Consider the following 21,894-nt stretch of genomic DNA (forward strand, 5'->3'; position numbering starts at 1 on the left):
GGATCTCCAGTGTTTGTTGTTTTCAGGATAGGGCTGAGGTGAACAGGAGCTACAACAAGTGTGAAGAATAAACATCAGCATGGGCTTGAGATGAACTTTGTCTAATCTTGTCAACTTTCTTGTTCACCTTTCTCCTCAGCCAAAGGGCGGCCAAATTGCAAGTCACAACCACTGCAGCATTTCGTCAAACTGCCGGAAAACTGCTTCCAGAAAGCAACCAAATCCTTTTACTACAACGTCGGGAAGTGCCCGAACAGTGGGTGTGCAGGCAACCTGAACTTTGATCTGCGTTGCAAGGACAGCACAAGGTATTGTTGTGGAGTGAAACGTATGAAGGATGTGGAGATTGCGTGTGAGGGATACACCCTTCCCATCAAGGTGGTAGCAAGCTGCAGCTGCAAGAAGTGCCTGGAGCCCAAGGTATTGATCAGAGGGAGGGCAGTGGCAGCAGATAACGGTGAGCCACTGCGTTTTGGACAGATCTTTGTGGGTAATGAGAGAGTTGGCCTAACAGGCTACAAGGGGACTTTCACTATACAGGTCCCTCAAGAAACAGAAAGGCTTGTTGTCCAGTTTATCGACAAGTCAAACAAATTTGTCGACACTGTTAAAGTCTTTCCCTTTGACCGAAAGAGCGGGGCTGTGTACTTTGAGGTTAAGTTATTGAGGAAATCCAAGCCAATTGAGATTGACTCCACCAAAGGCATCACCATTCCATTGGGAGAAATGGAAGGTGAAGACACGATTGGAAAGTTGGAAATTGCACCCAATTCCTTTCGCAGAAGCAATGGGGAAAATTACCAAGGGAAGGTCAAAGCCAGTGTGACGTTTCTGGACCCGAGGAACATCACTCTCGCCATGACTGCATCGAGCGACCTGAGCTTTGTTGATGAAGAGGGAGACATCCTGCCTCTGAGGACCTACGGCATGTTCTCGGCAGATTTCCAGGAGGAGTTATCGAACGAGGCCCTCGAAGCATCCAACGTCAAGGTCTACCTCGACACCAACAGTGTCAAGATGCCAGAGCACGTGGAGAAGATGAAGCTGTGGTCCTTGAACCCGGACACCGGGTTCTGGGAGGAAGAGAGTCTTTTCCACGTCGAGAAGAGAAAGCGCAACAAACGCGAGGAGCGGACATTCCTGATCGGTAACATGGAGATCCGGGAACGCCGGCTTTTCAACCTGGATGTCCCGGAAGGCAGGCGCTGCTATGTGAAGGTCAGGGCCTACATGAGTGAGAAGTTTTTGCCCAGTGAGCAGCTGGAGGGAGTGGTGGTAACTCTGATCAATCTGGAGCCTTTACCGGGCTACACGGCCAATCCACGGGCATGGGGCCGCTTTGACAGTGTGATAACAGGGCCTAACGGGGCCTGCCTGCCCGCTTTCTGTGATGCAGTCAGGCCGGACGCTTACACAGCCTATGTCACGGCCACCTTGGGAGCAGAGGAGCTAGAAGCCGCTGCCTCGAGTCCAAAAATGAACCCCAACATCATTGGGGTGTCTCAGCCCTTCCTGGGGAAGCTGGACTACAGGAGGACGGACCATGAGGATGAGCAGCTGAAGAAAACTGCTTTCAAAATTAATCTTGCAAAGCCCAATGCGAACAACATCGATGAGACCAACGGGCCGATATATGCCTACCAAGATGTAAGGGAGTGCGAAGAAGCCCCGATCTCGGCCAATCATTTCAGGTTCTACAAAGTGGAGAAGGACAAATACGAGTACAATGTGGTTCCTTTCGAGGAGAATGACTTGACCAGTTGGACGGGGAACTACCTCTCCTGGTGGCCCAATCCTCAGGAGTTCAGGGCTTGCTACATCAAAGTGAAAGTCAATGGGCCGCTGGAGGTCATGGTGAGGTCACGCAATGCTGGGGGTACTCACTCTGAGACGGCGGGTCAGCTGTACGGTATCCGGGATGCCCGCAGCGTCCGCGATATGACCAACCACAACGTGTCAGCTGCGTGCCTGGAGTTCAAATGCGGGGGCATGCTGTTTGACCAAAGCTCAGTTGACCGCACTCTGGTGACCGTGATCCCCCAGGGCAGCTGCCGGCGGACCGGGATCAATACCCTGCTGCAGGAGTACCTTCGGCGACACCCCCCCTCGGCCGTCAACAATGAAACGTCAGCTTTCAGCATGCTCGCCCCTGTGGACCCACTGGGCCACAACTATGGCATCTACACGGTCACCGATCAGAACCCCAGGCTGGCCAAGGAGATTGCCATTGGCCGCTGCTTTGACGGTACCTCGGATGGCTTCTCCCGAGAAATGAAGGTGGACGTGGGAAACGCCTTGACCTTCAGCTGCCAGGAGAAGCTGGTGACACACCAGAGCCTCTTCCAGCGGCTGCAGAGCTCACCGGCTGAGACCCTGACGGAGATTGGGGCGGAAATGAGGAGACAGACGCTAACGCGACCCGCTCGGTCCCGGATTGTAGCCTATCCCTCAGGTCAAAGGAGTCGCAGGGCCCGGGTTCCCAGCCGGAACATGAGAAGGAGTGAACTGCCCAGACAGTAGATTGGAATGGACTCTTCCTGATCCTGAAGTGAGAGGTATATATTAAAATCTGTATATAGGGAACTCAACAGTCATATTCTTGTTTACTAAGGGACTTTTTTTTTGGTCAACATGTGAGGAATTCTTCAGCACCAAATATAATCCTTCAAGGTCAGGCTCAGCTATGTTTATTGCACATTCTGTTTGAGGCACTTTAATGTATTGGACTTTCACCTCTGGGATTCAGAACGGAATTCACATCAAACTGATGGATGGAGGTTCCTGCTCCATATTGCTCACAGATCAACTAAGGAAGGTGGGCACAGGGTACTTCCAGACAGTCCCTGGCAGAGTTGGGCTTGGAGCGCCAAATTCTCCAGGATTTGGCCCACACTGACACTGACTCTCAGATTTCCAGAAGGTGTCAGGGAGGGGTGCAGGTCGTCTGATGCTATTGGTCACGATGTGTTGTTTGAACAGAGTGGTCATCATGGGGTTCTGCTGACCATGCTTTTCAAAGCATCCGACCATCGCAACAGTGGATGCACTTATTGTAGAAACTCAGCTGAAACAAGTCTTCGATGTTGTCTTGCTGTTTCGTTCAAGGGGTGATCTCTTGCTGTTTGTGTATTTATGCTTCCTGTGTTAATAAGCTGCCAACACAGAGAACGTGACTGGAGAACTCCATTTGTCTTCCTTTGCTATTGTATGAGTTCCATTATTTTTTTGGCCTCATTTCAGCAATGCTTTGTTTGCTTTTTTTCTCCATTGCCATACCGTTAGGAACCTCCATCAACAATTTAGAAGCATTTTTCTTTCTCTCTCCTAAAGCTCCAAGCTCAGAACCCACTTCAGACCAGACACAGATTCTCATCTCAAAAACTCAAGCTAATAGTCATTAGAATGTTGTTCAGTTTTATAAAAACATTTTTTTTGGGGCTTGGCCAACCCTTTCTGTTTTGGATTTATGAACGACTTTTAACATTGAATGTTCCTGCTTTCTAGAGTAGCATCATGTTTAAACTGGCTTCTGTTTACTTTGATGTTATGAAAGTGACAAAGACCAGGATATTCTAGTCTGCAATGTCACACTAAATGGAAGCAGGTTGGATCGAGTAAAGGATGCCTTAGTAAATGGTAGTCTAGTGCAGTGGCTGTTTCATTAAAAGAGTAATTCACCTGGCAAGAGTTCAAATCCCCACTATGGAAATTGGAGGTTTTGAACTCAATTTTATTTTTTAGTGTGGTAAGAAAAATCTGATCATCAATCTATGAAAAACTTCTTAAAACTCAACTTGATCACCAATGGTTTTATAAGAATGAGGTAGCCATCTTTACCTGCTCTGGGTTTGTTTGACTTTAGTCTCACAGCATTAGGCGAGTGGCTGGAGGTGAGGAAGTGGTGAGAAGCAATCAATTATGGACACATGAGGAAGTTTACAAGGTGCAATGGTAAAACTGTTCAGCATTCTGTTTAGGAAATAATCCAATTTAGTTTAACATGTTTTTTATGGGAGCAGAGAGACCAGTATAAAACAGAAATGTGCACATGACAGCTCCTTTATATTGGAAACTCCTAGTTTCTGCCCAGAAAGTTGACTACCCATTAAGCGGAATCGCAAATCTAATTGCAGGACAGTAACACAAGTGAAACTCAGTCAGTTAATCAGAGAGGATGTTTCCTAATGTGGAAATGAGAGATTGGAACTCACTGATGGAGATTGGTCAATAACTCTAATCTCATTATATCACGCAGTTATCAGGATGATAGAAGGTGAACCAGATAGAGTTTGCTCTTTTATTGCCAAGCAATTCCTTCATTCCAGTCCACCTTCTACCAGTGAAATTCCAGGATTCAAAAGCTGGTATCAACGCAGTGACCATGAAGTGGTTAGATTGTTGTTCCCCAGCCTCCCTTTTAGGGAATGAAAGGTGACATCCATAGCTGTCTGACCTCTAATGCCACACTAACATGATTAACTCACAACTGCTTTCTCAAGTAGTCCAGCTAGATTTGTATCAAATCACACCAAAAACTTACATTTATATAGCACCTTTTAATGCTGTACAACATCCCTGGGCACGTCACAAGAGTTTTAGAAAACAAAATTTGATAGCATGGCACTTTCAGACATTTCAGGGCAAATGACCAAAAGCTGGCTCAAAGAAGCGTGCCTTAAGGAATGTCTTAAAGGAGCAGACAGAGGTTTGGAATAATTTAGGAAAGGAATTCCAGAACTTAGGGCCCTCAAAGCAGAACGTCTGGCTGCCAATGAGGGAGGGCTGGATGTGAGAAAAATACGAGATCTGGTAGAATTGTCAGGCTGGAGAGGGAGGAATAACTTTTTAATTGGGGTCTTGAGGTTGGGCAAATCACACAGTGATGCTCATATGATTAGATTAGATTAAATTCCCTACAGTATGGAAACAGGCCCTTCAGCCCAACACATTCATACCAAACCCTCCAAAGAGTAACCCACCCACACCCATTACCCTATCTCCTATTACCTCCCCCCCCCGACTAATGCACCTAACCCTACAGGCAATTTAACATGGCCGATTCACCTGACCTGCACACCTTTGGACTGTGGGAGGAAACTGGAGCACCCAGAGGAAACCCACACAGACACAGGGAGAATGTGCAAACTCCACACAGACAGTTACCCGAGGCAGGGATTGAACCCAGATCCCTGGCACTGTGAGGCAGCAGTGCTAACCACTGAGCTACTGTGCCACCCAAAAACAAATAAAAACAAAATTAGAAAATCTATAATGAATGCTCAGTCTTGAAAGGGCTAATCGAGTCAGGATTGCAATTTGTTCTTACAAACCATAACACAAACCAGTCATCAATCTTTTCTCTCAAATATATGGAACCTTTCCTTTCAGTGTACATTCTGCAGGAGTCAAAATCTTATCTTTCTATCACCTGCCACCTTATAGCAGTGGGTGTAAAATGCTTTGAACCTGAGAATGTAAAAGGTATGCTACAAATTCATGTTTCATCATTTAATCTTTGATTCATCACATAATTGTTATGGAGCAAAAGGAGGCCATTCAGCCCACAATGTCTACACTGGCTATATATACTTTCCTGTATAAACCTGCTTTCCAATGAGAACCAGAGAAAAGTTACAGCACAGGAAGAGGCCATTCACTCCATCATGTTAGCGGCAGCTGAATGAATTAGGCACGCACCCTGATTCCACTTTTAACTAAGAGTTTCTGTTTCAACCATCAAACTAGACAGTGAATTGCAAACACCCACCACTCTCCTGACTCCCCCTCCCCCCCACCAAATCCTAAGGCTTGAGGCCTAGGGTGGATCAGGCCTCATTGAATGATGGGGCAGGCCTGAGGGGCTGAATGGCCTACTCCTGCTCCTATATGAATATTGTAAGTATGAGCTCCCTGGTAATAAACCTCTCCACTAGGAGATTCTCTCCCAACCCCTCAATATTTTTAACACCTCATTTAAGAACATCCAAAACCTCCTCTGACCTGACCCAACCTTTCCTCAAAGCCACAGTTTTCAGTACTCTGACACTGAAATAACCCTGACATCATATCACCAAGTCCATCTTTATTTACTCAGGGACAGTCCTTGACACTGATCCAGCTTCCTCTCAGCAGCTCTTGGAGTGAACAGAACCTCTGATACTGTTTTAAAAATGTAACCGATTTCTCGAAACAACATATTCAGAGATATTCTAACACATCACTGGAACAGGTGGGACTCGAACACAACTCTCTCAGTCCAAGGATTTGGACACTACCACTGTGCCGCAAGAGAATCCTGACACTCCTGTTTTATATCTGTCAGCCGGGCTCCCTGACTGGTCCAGATTAACAGCCCCAATCAGGGAGCTCCTATTCTATGAGGTTCACCTGGCTGACCTTGTGACAGCCACAACAGACTCCATTCTTGTAAATCTCCTCTGTTCGTTTTTTAGATTAGATTAGATTAGATTAGATTACATTACAGTGTGGAAACAGGCCCTTTGGCCCAACAAGTCCACACCGACCCATCGAAGCACAACCCACCCATACCCCTACATTTACCCCTTACCTAACATTACGGGCAATTTAGCATGGCCAATCCACCCTGACCTGCACATCTTTGGACTGTGGGAGGAAACCGGAGCACCCGGGGGAAACCCACGCAGACACGGGGAGAATGTGCAAACTCCATACAGTCAGTCACCTGAGGCAGGAATTGAACCTGGGTCTCTGGCGCTGTGAGGCAGCAGTGCTAACCACTGTGCCACCCTCTAGAGCAAATATATTTTTCCTACAATGTGATGACCGGAACTGTGCACAAAAACCCAGCTGTGGCCCACCCAATGTCTTATGTAGTTCTTGCATTACATCCCTGATATCACAATCTCTCGCTGGGTGAAGGAAAGCATCCCATAAACCCTTCGTTACCACCTTCCAGGACCTGTGCACTCCAAGATGTCTCATTTGCTCTACCCCTGTCAATCCCTCCTGTTTACTGTGTATTCCTTTGCTTTATTCAGTCTCTCCAAATGCCTAACCTTGCATTTCTCCTCACTGAATTCCATTTGCTACTTTCCACCCACTCAATCAAACTATTGACAGCCATCACTATCAATCACTGGGCCAATTCTAGTGTAGTCTTTTCAGCCTTTTTCCCTGTGTTTTCTGATATAAACATGAATGAGAAACCACACTGCATCATAAACTGCGCTACAACCAGATAATTGCAGTAAGTTGGGCCAACAACATTGGAAGATCTTAGGAAAGGAAGCTCATGTTTTATTCCAGGGTTGTCATTGCTGCCAAGAAACAACTGAAATCTAACCTCTGAGGCAAAAGCTATTAATAACTGAAATTTTAACATGGCTTTTGTTTAATTTTCTCAAGGGGTTCTACAATGGAGATTGCTATGTTATTACAGGATTTAATATTTTTCATATTACACAAGTCACTTCACTTGCTGTAAAGTACTTACGGATTTTATAGACATTATGCTATATTTCTTTCCTCTCTTTTATCGATTCATACAGTTACAGAAACAGATCCTTCAGTCCATCTTGTCTATGCCTACTAGATATCCTGAACTTATCTAGTCCCATTTGCCAGCATTTCACCCATATCCCTATAAACCCTTCCTGTTCATGTACTATCCAGATGCCTTTTAAATGTAATTCAGTTAAGTCTTTGACTGGATCTAGCTATTTTAACTACCTTAGTCCCATTTTTTCTCAATTTTTGTGCATTAAGTGCTTTGGGCCATTCTCTTTTATTGAGCCCCTTTCTCGACAACTATTTCACTCCCACATTTGAGTCACTCCAGAGCCTTGAGCACATAATCCAGACGGAGATACCAGTGCAGTGAGAACAGTGCAGCACAGTCAGGGGTACCATCAATCAAAGGAGATCTGAAGCCTGTCATTTCTCTGGAGTTCCCCTGGCCAATATTTATCCCTCAATCAAAACCTAAAATAAATTATCTGGTCATCACTGCATTGTTGTTTGTGGGTGCTTCCTGTGTACTACAACAGTGACTCCGCTGCAGCAATGGTATCTCAGTCTTGAAAAGCTTAGCAACTGTGAGATTGTGAAATGTGCTGGCTGAGTTTTAATGGCTGTTGCAGCAACATGAAAGGTAGAACAATGCGATTAACATCACATTGTAACTAAGTCAGCATTTATTCTGGAGAGAAGAAAGTGAGGACTGCCGATTCTGGAGATCGGAGTCGAGAGTGTGGTGCTGGAAAAGTACAGCCTGTCAGGCAGCATCCGAGGAGCAGAATTCACGTTTCGGGCATAAGCCTTTCATCCTGATGAAGGATTTATGCCTGAAACATTGATTCTCCAGCTCCTGGGATGCTGCCTGACCTGCTGTTCTTTTCCAGCACCACACTCTCAACTTTGTCCTGGTGTGTATTGTTTTGAAAGTGTTTCACTCCCTCACTCCACTCCAGTATTTATCAACCCAGACGTTTAGTCATCCTCAATATGAAGCAATTGTGTAAGAGCATAATCAGAGGCTATCCATACAATATGAAACGTGGAAAACATTCTCTTTACACGAACAGTCTTAAGAAGGTGGAAAGCTCAACCCCAGGGGAATATTTGAAGAGGATTGGACTGTAAGGGTGGGGGAAGTCTGTTTTTTTCCATTATTCATTCAAGGGCTGAGGGCAATGATGACCAGGCAGTATTTATTGCCTATCCCTAATTGCCCAGAGGGCAGTTAAGAGTCAACCATATTGCTGTGGGTCTGAAGTCACATGTCAGCCAGACCAGGTAAGGATGGTAGTTTCCTTCTCTAAAGGATATTAGTGAACCTGATAGCTTTTTAACATTCAGCAATGGAGTTATGGTCATCATTAGATTCCTAATTCCAGATATTGTTATTGAATTTAAATTCTACCAGTAGCCGTGACGGGATTTGAACCTGGGTCCCCAGACATTACCTGTGTCTCTGAGTTGACAGTCCAGCAATAATACCACCAGGGCATCACCTCCCCAACTGTACTAAAACTGTACATGGTGCTGTGAGACCACATCTGGAGCACAGTGAGCGGTTTTGGTCCCATTATTTATGGAAAGGCAGCATTTCATCGGAGGCAGTTCAGAGAAGATTCACTGGGATGATCCCTGGTGGAGGGACTGCCGTATGAGCATAGGCTAAATAGATTGGGATGCGACTCACTGGAGCTTAGAAGCTGGAGAGGTGATCTCAATAAAACATATCGGATTCTTAAGGGGCTTGACTGGGTAAACGTTCAGAGGATGTTTCCTCTCATGAGAGAGTCTGAACCAGACGGCACCATCTCAATAAAAGTGATGCCAATTTCAGACTGAGATGGGGAGGAATTTCTTCTCTCTGAGGGTTGAGAGTCTTGCCACAGAGAGATGTGGGGGCAGAGTCCTTGTGCAGATTTAAGGCTGAGAGAGGTAGATTTTTGATCAGTTGGGGAATCAAGGGTTATGGGGAATGGGCAGGAAAGTGGATGTGAGGGATGTCGGATCAGCCATGATCCTGTTGAATGGTGGAGCAAGCCCAAGGGGCTGCTACTTCTTATGGTTTAAAATATTATAGACTATTTACAGAGAAGTGAGGCAGACATATGAAGGAGAAGAGAATAGAGAATTAAGATTTAGATTTAGAAGCAGAAAGATGGCAGAAGGCTTGAGTGCAGCACAAACACCTGTATGGGCTGATTCTGAGCCTGTGTAACCCGACAATATGGAGGGCTTAAATGTATATTTCAATATCTTTCAAAAGTATTAACATGATAAACCAAAAACTAGCCTCTGCATTGGTAATACTTCCAAGTTTAAATGTTCTGGATGTAGGTTTACTCGCTGAGCTGGAATAATTGGTTTCAAATGTTTCGTCACCATACTAGGTAACATCATCAGTGAGCCTCCGGATGAAGCACTGGTGGTGTGGTCCACTTTTTATCTGTGTGTTTAGGTTTCTAAACCTTCCGGCTCAGCAAGCAAACCTACATCCAGAACCTCAACCTAAACTACAAATCTTCTCAAAACTCGCTAATGTTAAATGTTTCATTACCACATTTGCTCTAATAGCTATTGCCAATGTCAAATCGCACTGGAAGATCTAATCATTCATCTGTAGATATAGAAGCCAATTTTAGAATCAGGTTTGGCTCTTCACACAAAACTTGAAAAGTTTTACATCAGTAAGAAGCAACTTTAGCTTCGCACATACATTAAGTGTACAATATGACTACACCATCCATACTTTATCTGGGCCTGACTGCCAAAAATATAGCAATTCAACAAAAGCAACCTGCATTTATATTGCACCTTTAACACAGCAAAATATCCCAAGGCACTTCTCAGATTATTGTCAAAAATTGAGATACAGGAGATATTAGGACATATTATCAGAATCTTAAACAGCTGAGAGGTAGGGAGGAAATTCCAGACTTCAGTGAAGGTAGAACCACCAATGATAAGGTGAACAATAGTCTGGGTTGTGTAAGAATCACTGAATCAGAGACTTTGGAAAACTGCAGGGTAGGGGGAGATTACGGAGACAGGGATGATGGGGATCACTGATCTGTTTGGATTAAATTCAATTAGGATACAGCAAGACGTTACCAGAAAGATACTGGATCTGATCCATGACTCAGAGATGAAGGAATAGTACGGTGCCAGAACAAAAAAAGTACAAACACAATCTGTTGCAGCAAAAAAAAGGAAAGAAATTGTCCAGCTGGAAACACTGTTTATTTCATTTCTCTTGGCAGTCTTTGAGGTAATCCCAATATGATCATCTCATTCAACTGGACTTGGAACTTAAACCAGCATTTCATGTAAATTATTGTATAATTTATTTACTGCATGCTTATGTTCTTTAGCTATTCCTTCAGCTTATTTTGTCATTTTTATGAGAAATGTACTGAACTGTGTATTGTAATGTACGAGTAAGTAATACCATTGTCCTGTCTTTACTCCTGTAGAAACAATTTACAATTCTGCTCTAAACTTTCACCCTTATTAACTTATTCAGCCACAGAGACACACCCACAACCGTACGCACATATTATACCTGTTAGTATTTACACACTCATGCTAATCAAGGTACTATGGGTTTAGTGGGACAAAAGGGGCTGAACCCCTGATCTGGCCTTGGAGACCACTAGATCCTTCCCACATGCAGAGGGTGGCACATGTATGGAACCAGTTGCCAGAGAAGGTAGTGGAGGCTGGTACAATTACATTTAAAAGACATATGGATGGGTATATAAAGAGGAAGGGTTTAATGGGATATGGGCCAAGTGCTGGCAAAGGAACTAGATCAGATTGGGATTTCTGGTCGGCAAGGACAAGATGGACTGAAGGGTCTGTTTCCGTGTTGTATGACGCTATGACTTTATGACTTCCCTTGCAGACAATATGCAAGGAACACAGATTAGCACATGTTGGGAGCTAAATTTGAGGCGTCCATATCTCCCAAGCAATATGACAGCAGAGGTAGATCAGACATCAGATCACAGTCAATGGTCCAGGGGTCAGATGGTTTGCTCCAATCCTTTTTTGCATGTTTTTTTCCAACCACCATGTGCTTTGCCTTACAGTTGAACCAAAAATATCTAGAGTCTGATGACAGTTGCTGTTTAAAAGCAGCCCAATTCACCAGCTCCTTCCCCACAGCCCTGCAAAGTTCTCCTTTTCAAGTGATAATCCAGTTGCCTATTGAAAGATATGACTGAATTGACTTTCACCTTTTAGGCAGCACACTCCAGATCAGTGTGTAAAAGCTTCTCTCACCCTTCTCTCTCATTCTTTTGCTAATCACCTCTCCAGTCCCTCCAAGATTGAGATTGGCTCTTTTTAGGCCAGTTAACTTTGCGTGAAGGGGATTTCTCCCACATTGTCACGGTACTGTTTCCCTGGACCCATTGTGTTCACTTGGTGGTTTGCTTGTGACTTGCTCTGTTTCCTGATGCACCTATCACCATTGTATTGTTATACTCAGCCAGTTGCTCAATCTCATGTTATTTACTGAACCGTGGTAACTTTGAAAAACGTTCAATAAAGAGAAGAGGGAAACACCTTGCAGTGTCCATATAGTGTGTCTGTCGTTGATCCTTAAGTGAATGAGATGAACGTGAGAGAACATAAGGTTGCATCTCATCCCTCATTTGAATTCACTTCATTCGAAGCAATAATCAGAACACTCCCACCCACAGATTACACTCTCACCTGAGAGAGAATATCGTACGTGCAAGTTCTATGCTAGAGCAGTAAAATGATAGTAAAATCCTGTGCTGTATTCTCTCTCTTTCAATCTGCAGTCCAGTTATTCCCAATTCCCTGATCTTTTCCCATTTCCACACAATTTCTTTTTATTTCAAGCACTTACTCAATGCCTTTTGGAGGACTACAATTGAATCTGTGCCCACAAGCCCATCAGATCATTCTAAAACCTAATCACTTGGAAAAGATTCAGACTGATGCCACTTCTAGTTATTTTGACAATCAGATATTGCCTTTCAACTGACATATTAAATCCAGGTTCTCTCAGGTAAAGGATCCCAGTGCAAAACATTGAAGAAATGGAGGGGAGAAGTGGGCAATATTTATCACTTAACCAATACACAACAGATCATCTGGTCATTGTAAACTTTTTTTTAATCTTAGCCCAAACAGAAAGCACTCCTTAGAAAAGGAACCAGAATAGGCCATTCAGCCCCTCAGCCTGCTCTACTATTCAATAGGATCATGGCTGATCCGACAAGCTTCATGTCCTTCACACAGAGGACAGTGAAAATCCGGAACTTTCTGTCCACAATACTGATCGTGGAAGTCAACAACTGGTCGTTGTTCTAGAGATTGCAGGGGAAAGAACTTTCAAAAGCTGATTGGGGGCAGATGTTCGCAGGTAAAGGGATGGCTGGAAAATGGGAAGCCTTCAGAAATGAGATAACGAGAGTCCAGAGACAGTATATTCCTGAAAGGGAAGGCTGGTAGGTGTAGCAAATACTAGATGACTAAAGAAATTGAGGGTTTAGTTAAGAAAAGGAAGGAAGCATTTATCAGGTATAGACAGGATAGATTGAGTGAATCCTGAGAAGAGGCAGTAGGAGTATACTTAAAAGGGAAATCAGGAGGGCAAAAAGGGGATATGAGATAGCTTTGGCAAGTAAAATTAAGGAGAATCCAAAGAATACGAATACATTAAGGACAAATGGTAACAAGGGAGAGAATAGGGCTCCTCAAAAATCAGCAAGGTGGCCTTTGTGTGGAGCTGTAGGAAATTGGGGAGATATTAAATGAGTATTTTGCATCGGTGTTAACTGTGGAAAAGGATATGGAAGATATTGAATCTGGGGAAATAGATGATGACATTTTGAAAAATGTCCATATTACATAGGAGGAAGTGCTGGATGTCTTGAAGTGCAGAAATGTGGATAAATCCCCAGGACCTGATCAGGTGTACCCTAGAACTCTGTGGGAAGCTAGGGAAGTGATTGCTGGGCCTCTTACTGAGATATTTGTATCGTTGAGGTGAAGTGCCAGGAAACTGGATGTTGGCTAACTTGGTGCCACTATTTAAGGAACGTGGTAAGGACAAGCCAGGAAACTATAGACCAGTGAGCCTGACTTCGGTGGTGGGCAAGTTGTTGGAGGGAATCCTGAGGGACAGGATGTACATGTATTTGGAAAGGCAAGGACTGATTAGGGATAGTCAACATGGCTTTGTGCATGGGAAATCATGTCTCACAAACTTGATTGAGTTTTTTGAAGAAGTAACAAAGAAGATTGATGAGGGCAGAGCGGTAGACGTGATCTACATGGTCTTCAGTAAGGCGTTCGACAAGGTTCCCCATGGGAGACTGATTAGCAAGCTTAGATCTCATAGAATGCAGGGAGAACTATCTATTTGGATAAGAACTGGCTCAAAGGTAGAAGACAGAGGGTGGTGATGGAGGGTTGTTTTTCAGACTGAAGGCCTGTGACCAGTGGAGTGCCACAAGGATCGGTGCTGGGTCCACTACTTTTCATCAAATCTAATCTGATCATTTATATAAATGATTTGGAGGTGACCATAAGAGGTACAGTTAGTAAGTTTGCAGATGACATCAAAATTGGAGGTGTAGTGGACAGCGAAGAAGGTTACCTCAGATTACAACGGGATCGTGATCAGATGGGCCATCCAGTGGCACATGGAGTTCAATTTAGATAAATGTGAGGGGCTGCATTTTGGGAAAAGCAAATCTTAGCAGGACTTAGACACTTAATGGTAAGGTCCTAGGGAGTGTTGCTGAACAAAGAGACCTTGGAGTGGAGGTTCATTACTTTCAAGGAGCTAAGTCGCAGGTCGATAGGATAGTGAAGAAGGCGTTTGGGATGCTTTCTTTTATTGGTCAGAGTATTGAGTACAGGAGTTGGGAGGTCATGGTGCACTACACAGGACATTGGTTAGGCCACTTTTGGAATACTGTGTGCAATTCTGCTCTCCTTCCTATCAGAAGGATGTTGTGAAACTTGAAAGGTTTCAGAAAAGGTTTACAAGAATGTTGCCAAAGTTAGAATATTGGAGCTATAGGGAGAGGCTGAATAGGCTAGGGCTGTTTGTCCTGGAGCGCGGAGGCTGAGGGGTGACCTTATAGGGGTTTGTAAAATGAGAGACATGGATAGGGTAAATAGACAAGGTTGTTTCCCTGAGGTGTGGGAGTCCAGAACTATAGGTCATAGGTTTAGGGTGAGAGGGGCAAGAAATAAGAGAGACCTAAGGGGCAACTTTGTGATCCAGATGTGGTATATGTATGGAATGGGCTGCCAGAGGATGTGGTGGAGGCTGGTACAATTGCAACATTTAAAAGGCACCTGGATGGGCATATGAATAGGAAGGGTTTGGAGGGATATGGGCCAGGTTCTGGAGGGTGGGACTAGATCCGGTTGGGATATCTGGTCGGCGTGGACGAGTTGGACTGAAGGATCTGTACAGCTCTATGACTCTAAATCTGAAAACTTCTTTATGTAGCAGCCTCAAGTGGATGGCTGTCCTGGATGGTGAGGGAGTGAGATATTAAAGGAAGATGGTTATTGTAACAAAATAAAAATGAAGGTCAGAAAGTCCAAGCTTTTTAACTCGATGGTTTCATAACTGCATATTTCAGTGTTTCGGGTCCTCATACATTGTTTTAATCAATTTCCCTCATTAGTTTTTACATGCGCTACGAAAAACATCTCAGAATCCTAAACCACAAGGGCTGATCATTCACTTCAACAAGCTTGTATTGAGTCTTTGATTTTTTCCAATTAGTCCTACACTGTTGCTCTTCCCCGTGATCCCGCAATTCTTTCCACTTCAGATATTTATTCAATTCAATTTTGAAAGTTGCCATTGAATTTGCCTCTATCATACATTCAGGCAGCGAATTTCAGATCACAAGAACTCTCTGTATAAAACTATTTATTTGCCTCTGGCACTTCTGTCAATTACCAAATCATGGAATTGAAACATAAGATCCACAGGATGCTACAAGCAAGAACACATACAATTTACATTCACATCCACCCTATATCCCCCCTCAACCGTTTCTTACAATAACCCTGGATCTTGGGTTATAAAGGGGAATAGTGACATGTTTCTATATGCGAAGCTGGATCAGGGTCATTTACTTATTGTTTCTATTTATTTATTTGTGAGACGTGGGCATCACTGCCTGGCCAGCATTAATTGCCCATCCCTAGTTGCCCCAGTGAGAAAGTGGGGGTGAGCCGCCTTCTCGAACCATTGCAGTCCATGTGCTGTGGGTTGACCCCCCAATGCCTTGAAGGAGGGAATTCCAGGATTTTGACAGTGAAGGAACAGTGACATATTTCCAAGTCGGTGACTTGGAGGTGGTGGTGTTCCCACGTATCTGCTGCCCTGGTCCTTCTAGATAGAGGTGGTTATGGGTTTGGAAGGTGCTGTCTGAGGATCTTTAGAGAATTTCTGCAGTGCATCTTGCAGATAATAAGAATCACTAGATGAAGAAAGATGAAGGGACATCCTGCTTGCTTTAACCATCTGGAAAGGGCAGTTGCTAAACTAATACAGTACCTTTAACATAGTTACATGGCCCAAAGCTCTTCATAAGGGTATTATTAAACAGCAGGAGATATTAGGACAAACAACCAAAAGGTTAAACAGAGGTAGGTTTTAAGTGTCTTAAAGAAGAAAAGGAAGTTGGGAGGTAGAGAGCTGAAAGTGAGGGAATTCTAGAGCATTAGCCGAGGGAACTGACAGCACAGCCCCCAACAGTGGAGTAATTAAAACTGGGAATGCACAAAGGCCAGAAATAGAGGATATCTTGGATGCCAGTTGGGTTGAAGAAAATTATAGAACATGGGAGGAGAAAGGCCATAGAGAGATTTGCAAACAATGATGAGAGCTTTAAAATCAAGAGAATATTTGACCTAGACCCTGTCACGATTAGTTAGTACAGGGATGAGAAGAGAATGGGACGCACTGCAAGTTAAGACCTGACAACAGAGTTTAGAATGATCTCAAATTTAGTGGGTTGCACTTGGGAGACTGTGCTGGAGTAGTCGAGTCCAGAGGTAACAAGTATACAGATAGGTGCTTCAACAACATGTGGCCAGAGAGAGGGGAAAGACACGGATGTTGTGGAAATGAAAACGAGTAGCCTTAGTCAGGGTGTGGATAGAAGGACAGAATCAAGTGTAGCCTCAGACTATTGTTAAGGACAGGGAAGGAGGTGATAGTTGGGAGAAAGTATAACATTTTACTAAATTGAAGATAAAGGATCAAAAGTTGTATGGTCCACTCCTGTTCTATTTTTAATGTTAATTCTAGCTACTTTCTTTTCAGAAACCTGTAATCTTCACACACCCCGTTCCATTCCCCACATAGCTCCGAATCACTAAGTTGAAGCCAGTTACTTCTGTACAGGCTTGGATGGGACTCGTGTTATTCAACGGGAGTTGCATTTACTCCTCGAGACGGGTGGTTTGGCAAGATATCCCTCTACACAAAACAAATTAACATTCATCGCACAAAAATCGTGCCGTGGTCAGCGAACAATGCACTTGGTGAACTGATCATTTCAACACCTTACTCACATCTCAATAATAAAACATGTTCAATCTTGGTTATTTCCAGTACGTGATACATTCACTTTACAGGAATAAAAATAAGGACAGGTTGTTCTTTTGAAGGGAAGACACTTGGGAGCCTTGTGGTGAGAGGGGTCAGTGACAAGTTGACTCATCATCTTTCATTCTTCAAGGTTAACGCTGTTAATGAGAAACACAGGCATACTGTCTGGGCTGCAGAGTGGAATACTGCATGCCAAAGAACACTAGACCTTTATTCATCTTCAAATACCATACCTTCGAAACAACTCGGTGTAAGCCAATTGGGTAACAGCGTTCTTGAAATTCCACAACTTCAACACCACGGAGAGTAGTCTTCAAACTCAAGTCTTAAAAACACAGCTTAGCAAACAGTTTGGCAGGAGAATCTGCTTTTGGAAATCTAAATTCAATTGCAATTGAGTCACGCCTGGTGAAGTAGCCTAGTGTTCAGGCACAAGGGACTAATTGTGTTGAATTCTCTGGGATCTTTACTCTCTCCAATTCTTTTCCTCTCTGTCTTTCTCTCTCTACCTCGTCATGACACTCTTTTTGGTCATCTTGTATATGCAGTTCTGTGGGGTTTTTTATTCACCCGTGAGGCACAGCCATCAGTGGCTGGGTGGGCATTTACTGCCCACTCCTAGTTGCCCTTGAGAAGGTGTTGAGGATCTGCCTTCTTGAACTGCTGCAGTCTATTTGTTTTGTTCACTAGCAGTTCTCGGAAATGTCTTGGATATCCCACTAGATCAAAGAAGTTGTATTTGAAAGTACTAAATGGACACTGGTTACTTAAAATGCCGATACCAAAATTGTCAATGTACAACTCTCAGCTCAGATAGAGAGAGAGACGGCCTTATCTTCACCTTGCCTTCTTTGGGTCAGCGGATAGCACCTTCGTCTCAGAGTCAGGTCACAGTTTCAAGCCCCACTCCAGTGACCCCAGTCCACAATCCCAGGGCAGGACTGCACTGGCAGAGGTACCACCTTTCAAATAAGATGCTAAATTGAGGTCCTTTGAAATTCCCTGAGATTACTTGAAGAGCAGGGAGATTATCGTGAAGTTGAAGCTAACCTTCCTCCCTCAACCAAACACCATGAAAAAAAACTAATTGATTATTCATTAAATAAGGCAGCAGAGAGATTGGTCTTGGTGAAGTTGGAAGATGGGTATCACAGATGAACTGCACTGGATTAGTGAACATGGGACAAAACAGAGTCATACCAAGACAGCTGAGCTATAGGCAGCACAGGCGATCATTTACCTGTGTGACCTTGCTGTGAGTAATCTGCACTTCATAAATATTTCATTGGTTATGAATAAAAGGTAGTTCAGAAATGATCCTTCTTTATCCGGCATCCACAGGTTACTAGACAGCACTCAGAAACTCGGGTCTTCAATGATTTCCATTTCCCTGGGGACTTTGTCAAATGATTAAGAAGCATGATACCCTCCTCCAGGGTCAATGCAATCATCGTGTTTATTGACAGTCATTCTCAAAAAGAATGCCCACCACCATTCAATTTCTCCCAGGTTTCAGTCTCTAAAAATGAAAAATAATTGCCTCCCAATCGGCAATGAACACCTGACAAGTCATAATTCCAACGGATTCTATAAAAATATCCATTTCCAATTTGCTGAGTGTCTTTACCGCAACATGGATTGTGTAAAGGAATCGCTTTGCAATATAGTGGAGGAGAAATCAAAGCCCACTCTAAATGAATTGTTGCACTGCTCTGTTCATGTAGAAAATGCACAGTATCCTTGCACCAAAATCTGCATGGATATGGTACAAACAGAGGGAACTTATGTCAAAGTTTAGATATGTATTCCCACAAAGAAGGCTAATGATAGGGCAAGGAGAGAATCCCAGAAAACGAATGCAGCACAGATAGGATGAGAGAATGCCCCAGGAAATGGAACATGGGACAAAAAGGTGAGGGATAACGTCTCCTCTGGAAAAATACCCAGCCCAGCTCCTGCAAAGGCCTCACAAAACAAATTAAAGTACTGCACACTTTATGATAATAACATGTGCCTAATAAAAGGGGGAACATTGGAGATGGGCTATCCTGGGAACAGACATGGTACTGAAAGAAAAGGCATATCATGGGAAATGGATACAATGGAGACAGGAGATTGGGTATCCTACAAAAGTACAAGAACTGGTGTCCCATCTGGCAATAACACGACGCAGTACATTAACACAAAGTCTGGATCATCCCTCCAAGGAGAGAGCAAAGGGAAAAACAAACCATTCCTTCAAAATTAAACTTGACTGATTGAAATCAAAGAAAGAATAAACTCAACCGAGCTGTGCGAGGAAGGAGGGATGGACGTTAGAAAAGCTCTGATTGCACTGTAGCTGAAAATGGCTGTCTTCCCGTCCACATCTCACACACAAACTGTGAGGGGACACAGTCAAAACAGGATCTCCAGCACCAGCTTAAGAATCCCAATCATTATGGTCCACATTACCGACTTCTCCTCTTGTACTGTCTTTCCTGGGGTCCCGTCGCCAGTGCCCTCATCAGTGGGATAGGAGAGTTCAGCAAAGGGGTCCTCAATCACTCCTTGGTCGAGGTAGATCCTTATCTCGTACTCCGTCTCCAGGTGCGAAGGGTGCCCGTAGACACCAACAGCCACCGGACGGCGGAACCTGGAGGGCACTACCACCCAGTCCGGGCCACATGTGGTTGACTGCAGCTCGTAGTCATCGAAACTGGGGTATCGGGTGGAGTCAGAAACATAGAGGTCAGCATCACCCCGGTAACTGTCTATCCGCAACACGAGTCGCCCAGCGTCCTCGAGGTACATGTAAGTGTAGTTTCCGGGTGTAATCTGGTCGTGGTGCACATACAGTAGGATCCAGTCATCTGAGACTGGCTCGCTGGCAGAGGATCCGCCCAATGTACCCAGCACCAGCTGGCACAGAAACACTGTCAGAAGCGCCCCGCACACCAGAGACATGACTCTGTCAGAAATGATGAACCAACCAGGGTCATCTGTACAGCATCTGTGGAAATAACAGCAGAAGCTTGTGTTAACTCCTTCCCTTCTGCTGCATTAGCCAGGCTGGGGAAAGGCACGATGGAGCTTAAGATGAGAAACCTTGCCCCTTCATCCCTCCCAAATCTGTACAAATACAAATGGCTATTGATCGCCTTGTGGAAAAAAAATGAAGATTGTGAATTAGTGACTGGGTGAGCTGTCGAGGGGACAGAAAGCAGACAGTAAATGGTCCTTAAATTGGTGCCTTCACACTGGAGGGAGGTGTATAGTAATAGAAGCATCTATTACTATACCAATAGCATCTAGGTATATAGCATCTACAACTCCTATAGATGCTGGAGACCTGAAATAAAATGAGAACATGCTGAGGAAATTCAGCAGGTCAAACAACATTCGTGGACAAAGGAGTAGAGTTAACATTTCATGTTGAGTTGAATAGAAATGGTGTGCAGGAATATGGGGAGAAGGAAGGTGACTGGCACTATGGGATATAACTGGTGCAAACATGATAGGCTGAATGGCTTCCTTCTGCACTGTAACAATTCTATGATTCGGAGTTCAATACAACTCTTCTTAGGAATTGAAAGTAACTGGAAATGTAATGGGTTAAGTATGCTGCAGAAAAGGGGAATAGAAGCAGCAAGTGGAACAAACAGTAAATGTTCCCCAGAGCCAACAGGGGAAACAAACAGAACAGGTCAGTATTAGGACCTCATATGAAGACCCGCTTGACTCGATACAAGTAAAAATCTAGACACGGGTACAGAGTGCATAATTTCAGAGTACATAGATGACACAGAATTTAAAAATATAGTAAACAAAGAGAAAGTTAGTAACAGATTTCACAAAATATGGACAAATTGGTAAAAGCGACAGGTATATTTCAGGCAAAAGGAATGTGAGAAGTGACTCAATTTTTTAGAATGAGAAGAGTAACGTAACATAACCGAAGGGCTCCAGCTTTAAACAGGGCACATTATTAACGGGAGTGTACGTGCACAAGTCATCAAGGATGGCAAAACAAGTTGAGAGTTAATAAAAGGACACGTAATCTTTGGCCACATTACAAAATTGCTAAAGTGCAAAAAGGAGATTTGGCCCATCACACCGGTTCTATTACCTAGTGCCAATTTCCACTTTTTATGGGGAAGGGGGGAATGGGGAGGCGAAGGGCAGGGGGGAATGGGGAGGGGAAGGGCAGGGAGAAGGGCAGCGGGGATGGGGGGGGGGGGAAGGGCAGCGGGGATGGGGGGGGAAGGGCAGAGGGGATGGGGGGGGGGGGAAGGGGGGAGGGGGAGGAGGAAGGGGAGAGGAGGAGGAGGGGGGAGGAGGGGAGGAGGAGGGGGAGGAGGAGGGGAGGAGGGGGGGAGGAGGAGGGGGGAGGGGGAGGGCGGGGAGGGCGGGAGGGGAGGGGGAGGGCGGGAGGGCGGGAGGGGGAGGGCGGGAGGGCGGGAGGGGAGGGGAGGGCGGGAGGGGGAGGGGGAGGGCGGGAGCGGGGGAGGGGGAGGGGGAGGGGGAGGGGGAGGGGGAGGGGGAGGGGGAGGAGGGGAGGGGGAGGGGGAGGGGGAGGGGAGGGGGAGGGGGAGGGGGAGGGGAGGGAGGGAGGAGGGCGGGGGGAGGGCGAGGGGGAGGCGGGGGAGGGGGGAGGGCGGAGGGGGAGGGGAGGGAGGGCGGGGAGGGGCGGGCGGAGGGGCGGGGAGGGGAGGGGGAGGGAGGAGGAGGGCGGGGGAGGGGGCGGGCGGGGAGCGGGGGAGGGCGGAGGGCGCGGATGGGGGGGGAGGGGG

At 45.0% G+C, this 21,894-nt stretch overlaps 2 protein-coding genes across 3 annotated transcripts in view; one reads left to right on the forward strand and one right to left on the reverse strand.

Moving 5' to 3' along the window:
• cilp2 (cartilage intermediate layer protein 2) overlaps window positions 1-12,064 on the forward strand; it is a 47,124-nt gene extending 35,060 nt beyond the window's left edge. For both annotated transcript variants that reach the window (XM_072594378.1, XM_072594379.1), the window contains exon 9: window positions 140-12,064. In XM_072594378.1, the coding sequence (XP_072450479.1) occupies window positions 140-2,520 (2,381 nt within the window). In that variant the 3' untranslated portion in view covers window positions 2,521-12,064. The remainder of the gene's footprint in view (window positions 1-139) is intronic.
• A 3,349-nt stretch (window positions 12,065-15,413) lies between these two features.
• The window catches only part of c24h6orf120 (chromosome 24 C6orf120 homolog), an 8,214-nt gene continuing 1,733 nt past the window's right edge, over window positions 15,414-21,894 (reverse strand). Inside the window, exon 2 of the mRNA XM_072594380.1 lies at window positions 15,414-20,114. Within this exon, the coding sequence (XP_072450481.1) occupies window positions 19,520-20,068 (549 nt within the window). The 5' untranslated portion in view covers window positions 20,069-20,114 and the 3' untranslated portion in view covers window positions 15,414-19,519. The remainder of the gene's footprint in view (window positions 20,115-21,894) is intronic.

The sequence above is a fragment of the Chiloscyllium punctatum genome, chromosome 24 (genome assembly GCF_047496795.1).
Source record: "Chiloscyllium punctatum isolate Juve2018m chromosome 24, sChiPun1.3, whole genome shotgun sequence".
NCBI classification, from domain to species: domain Eukaryota; kingdom Metazoa; phylum Chordata; class Chondrichthyes; order Orectolobiformes; family Hemiscylliidae; genus Chiloscyllium; species Chiloscyllium punctatum.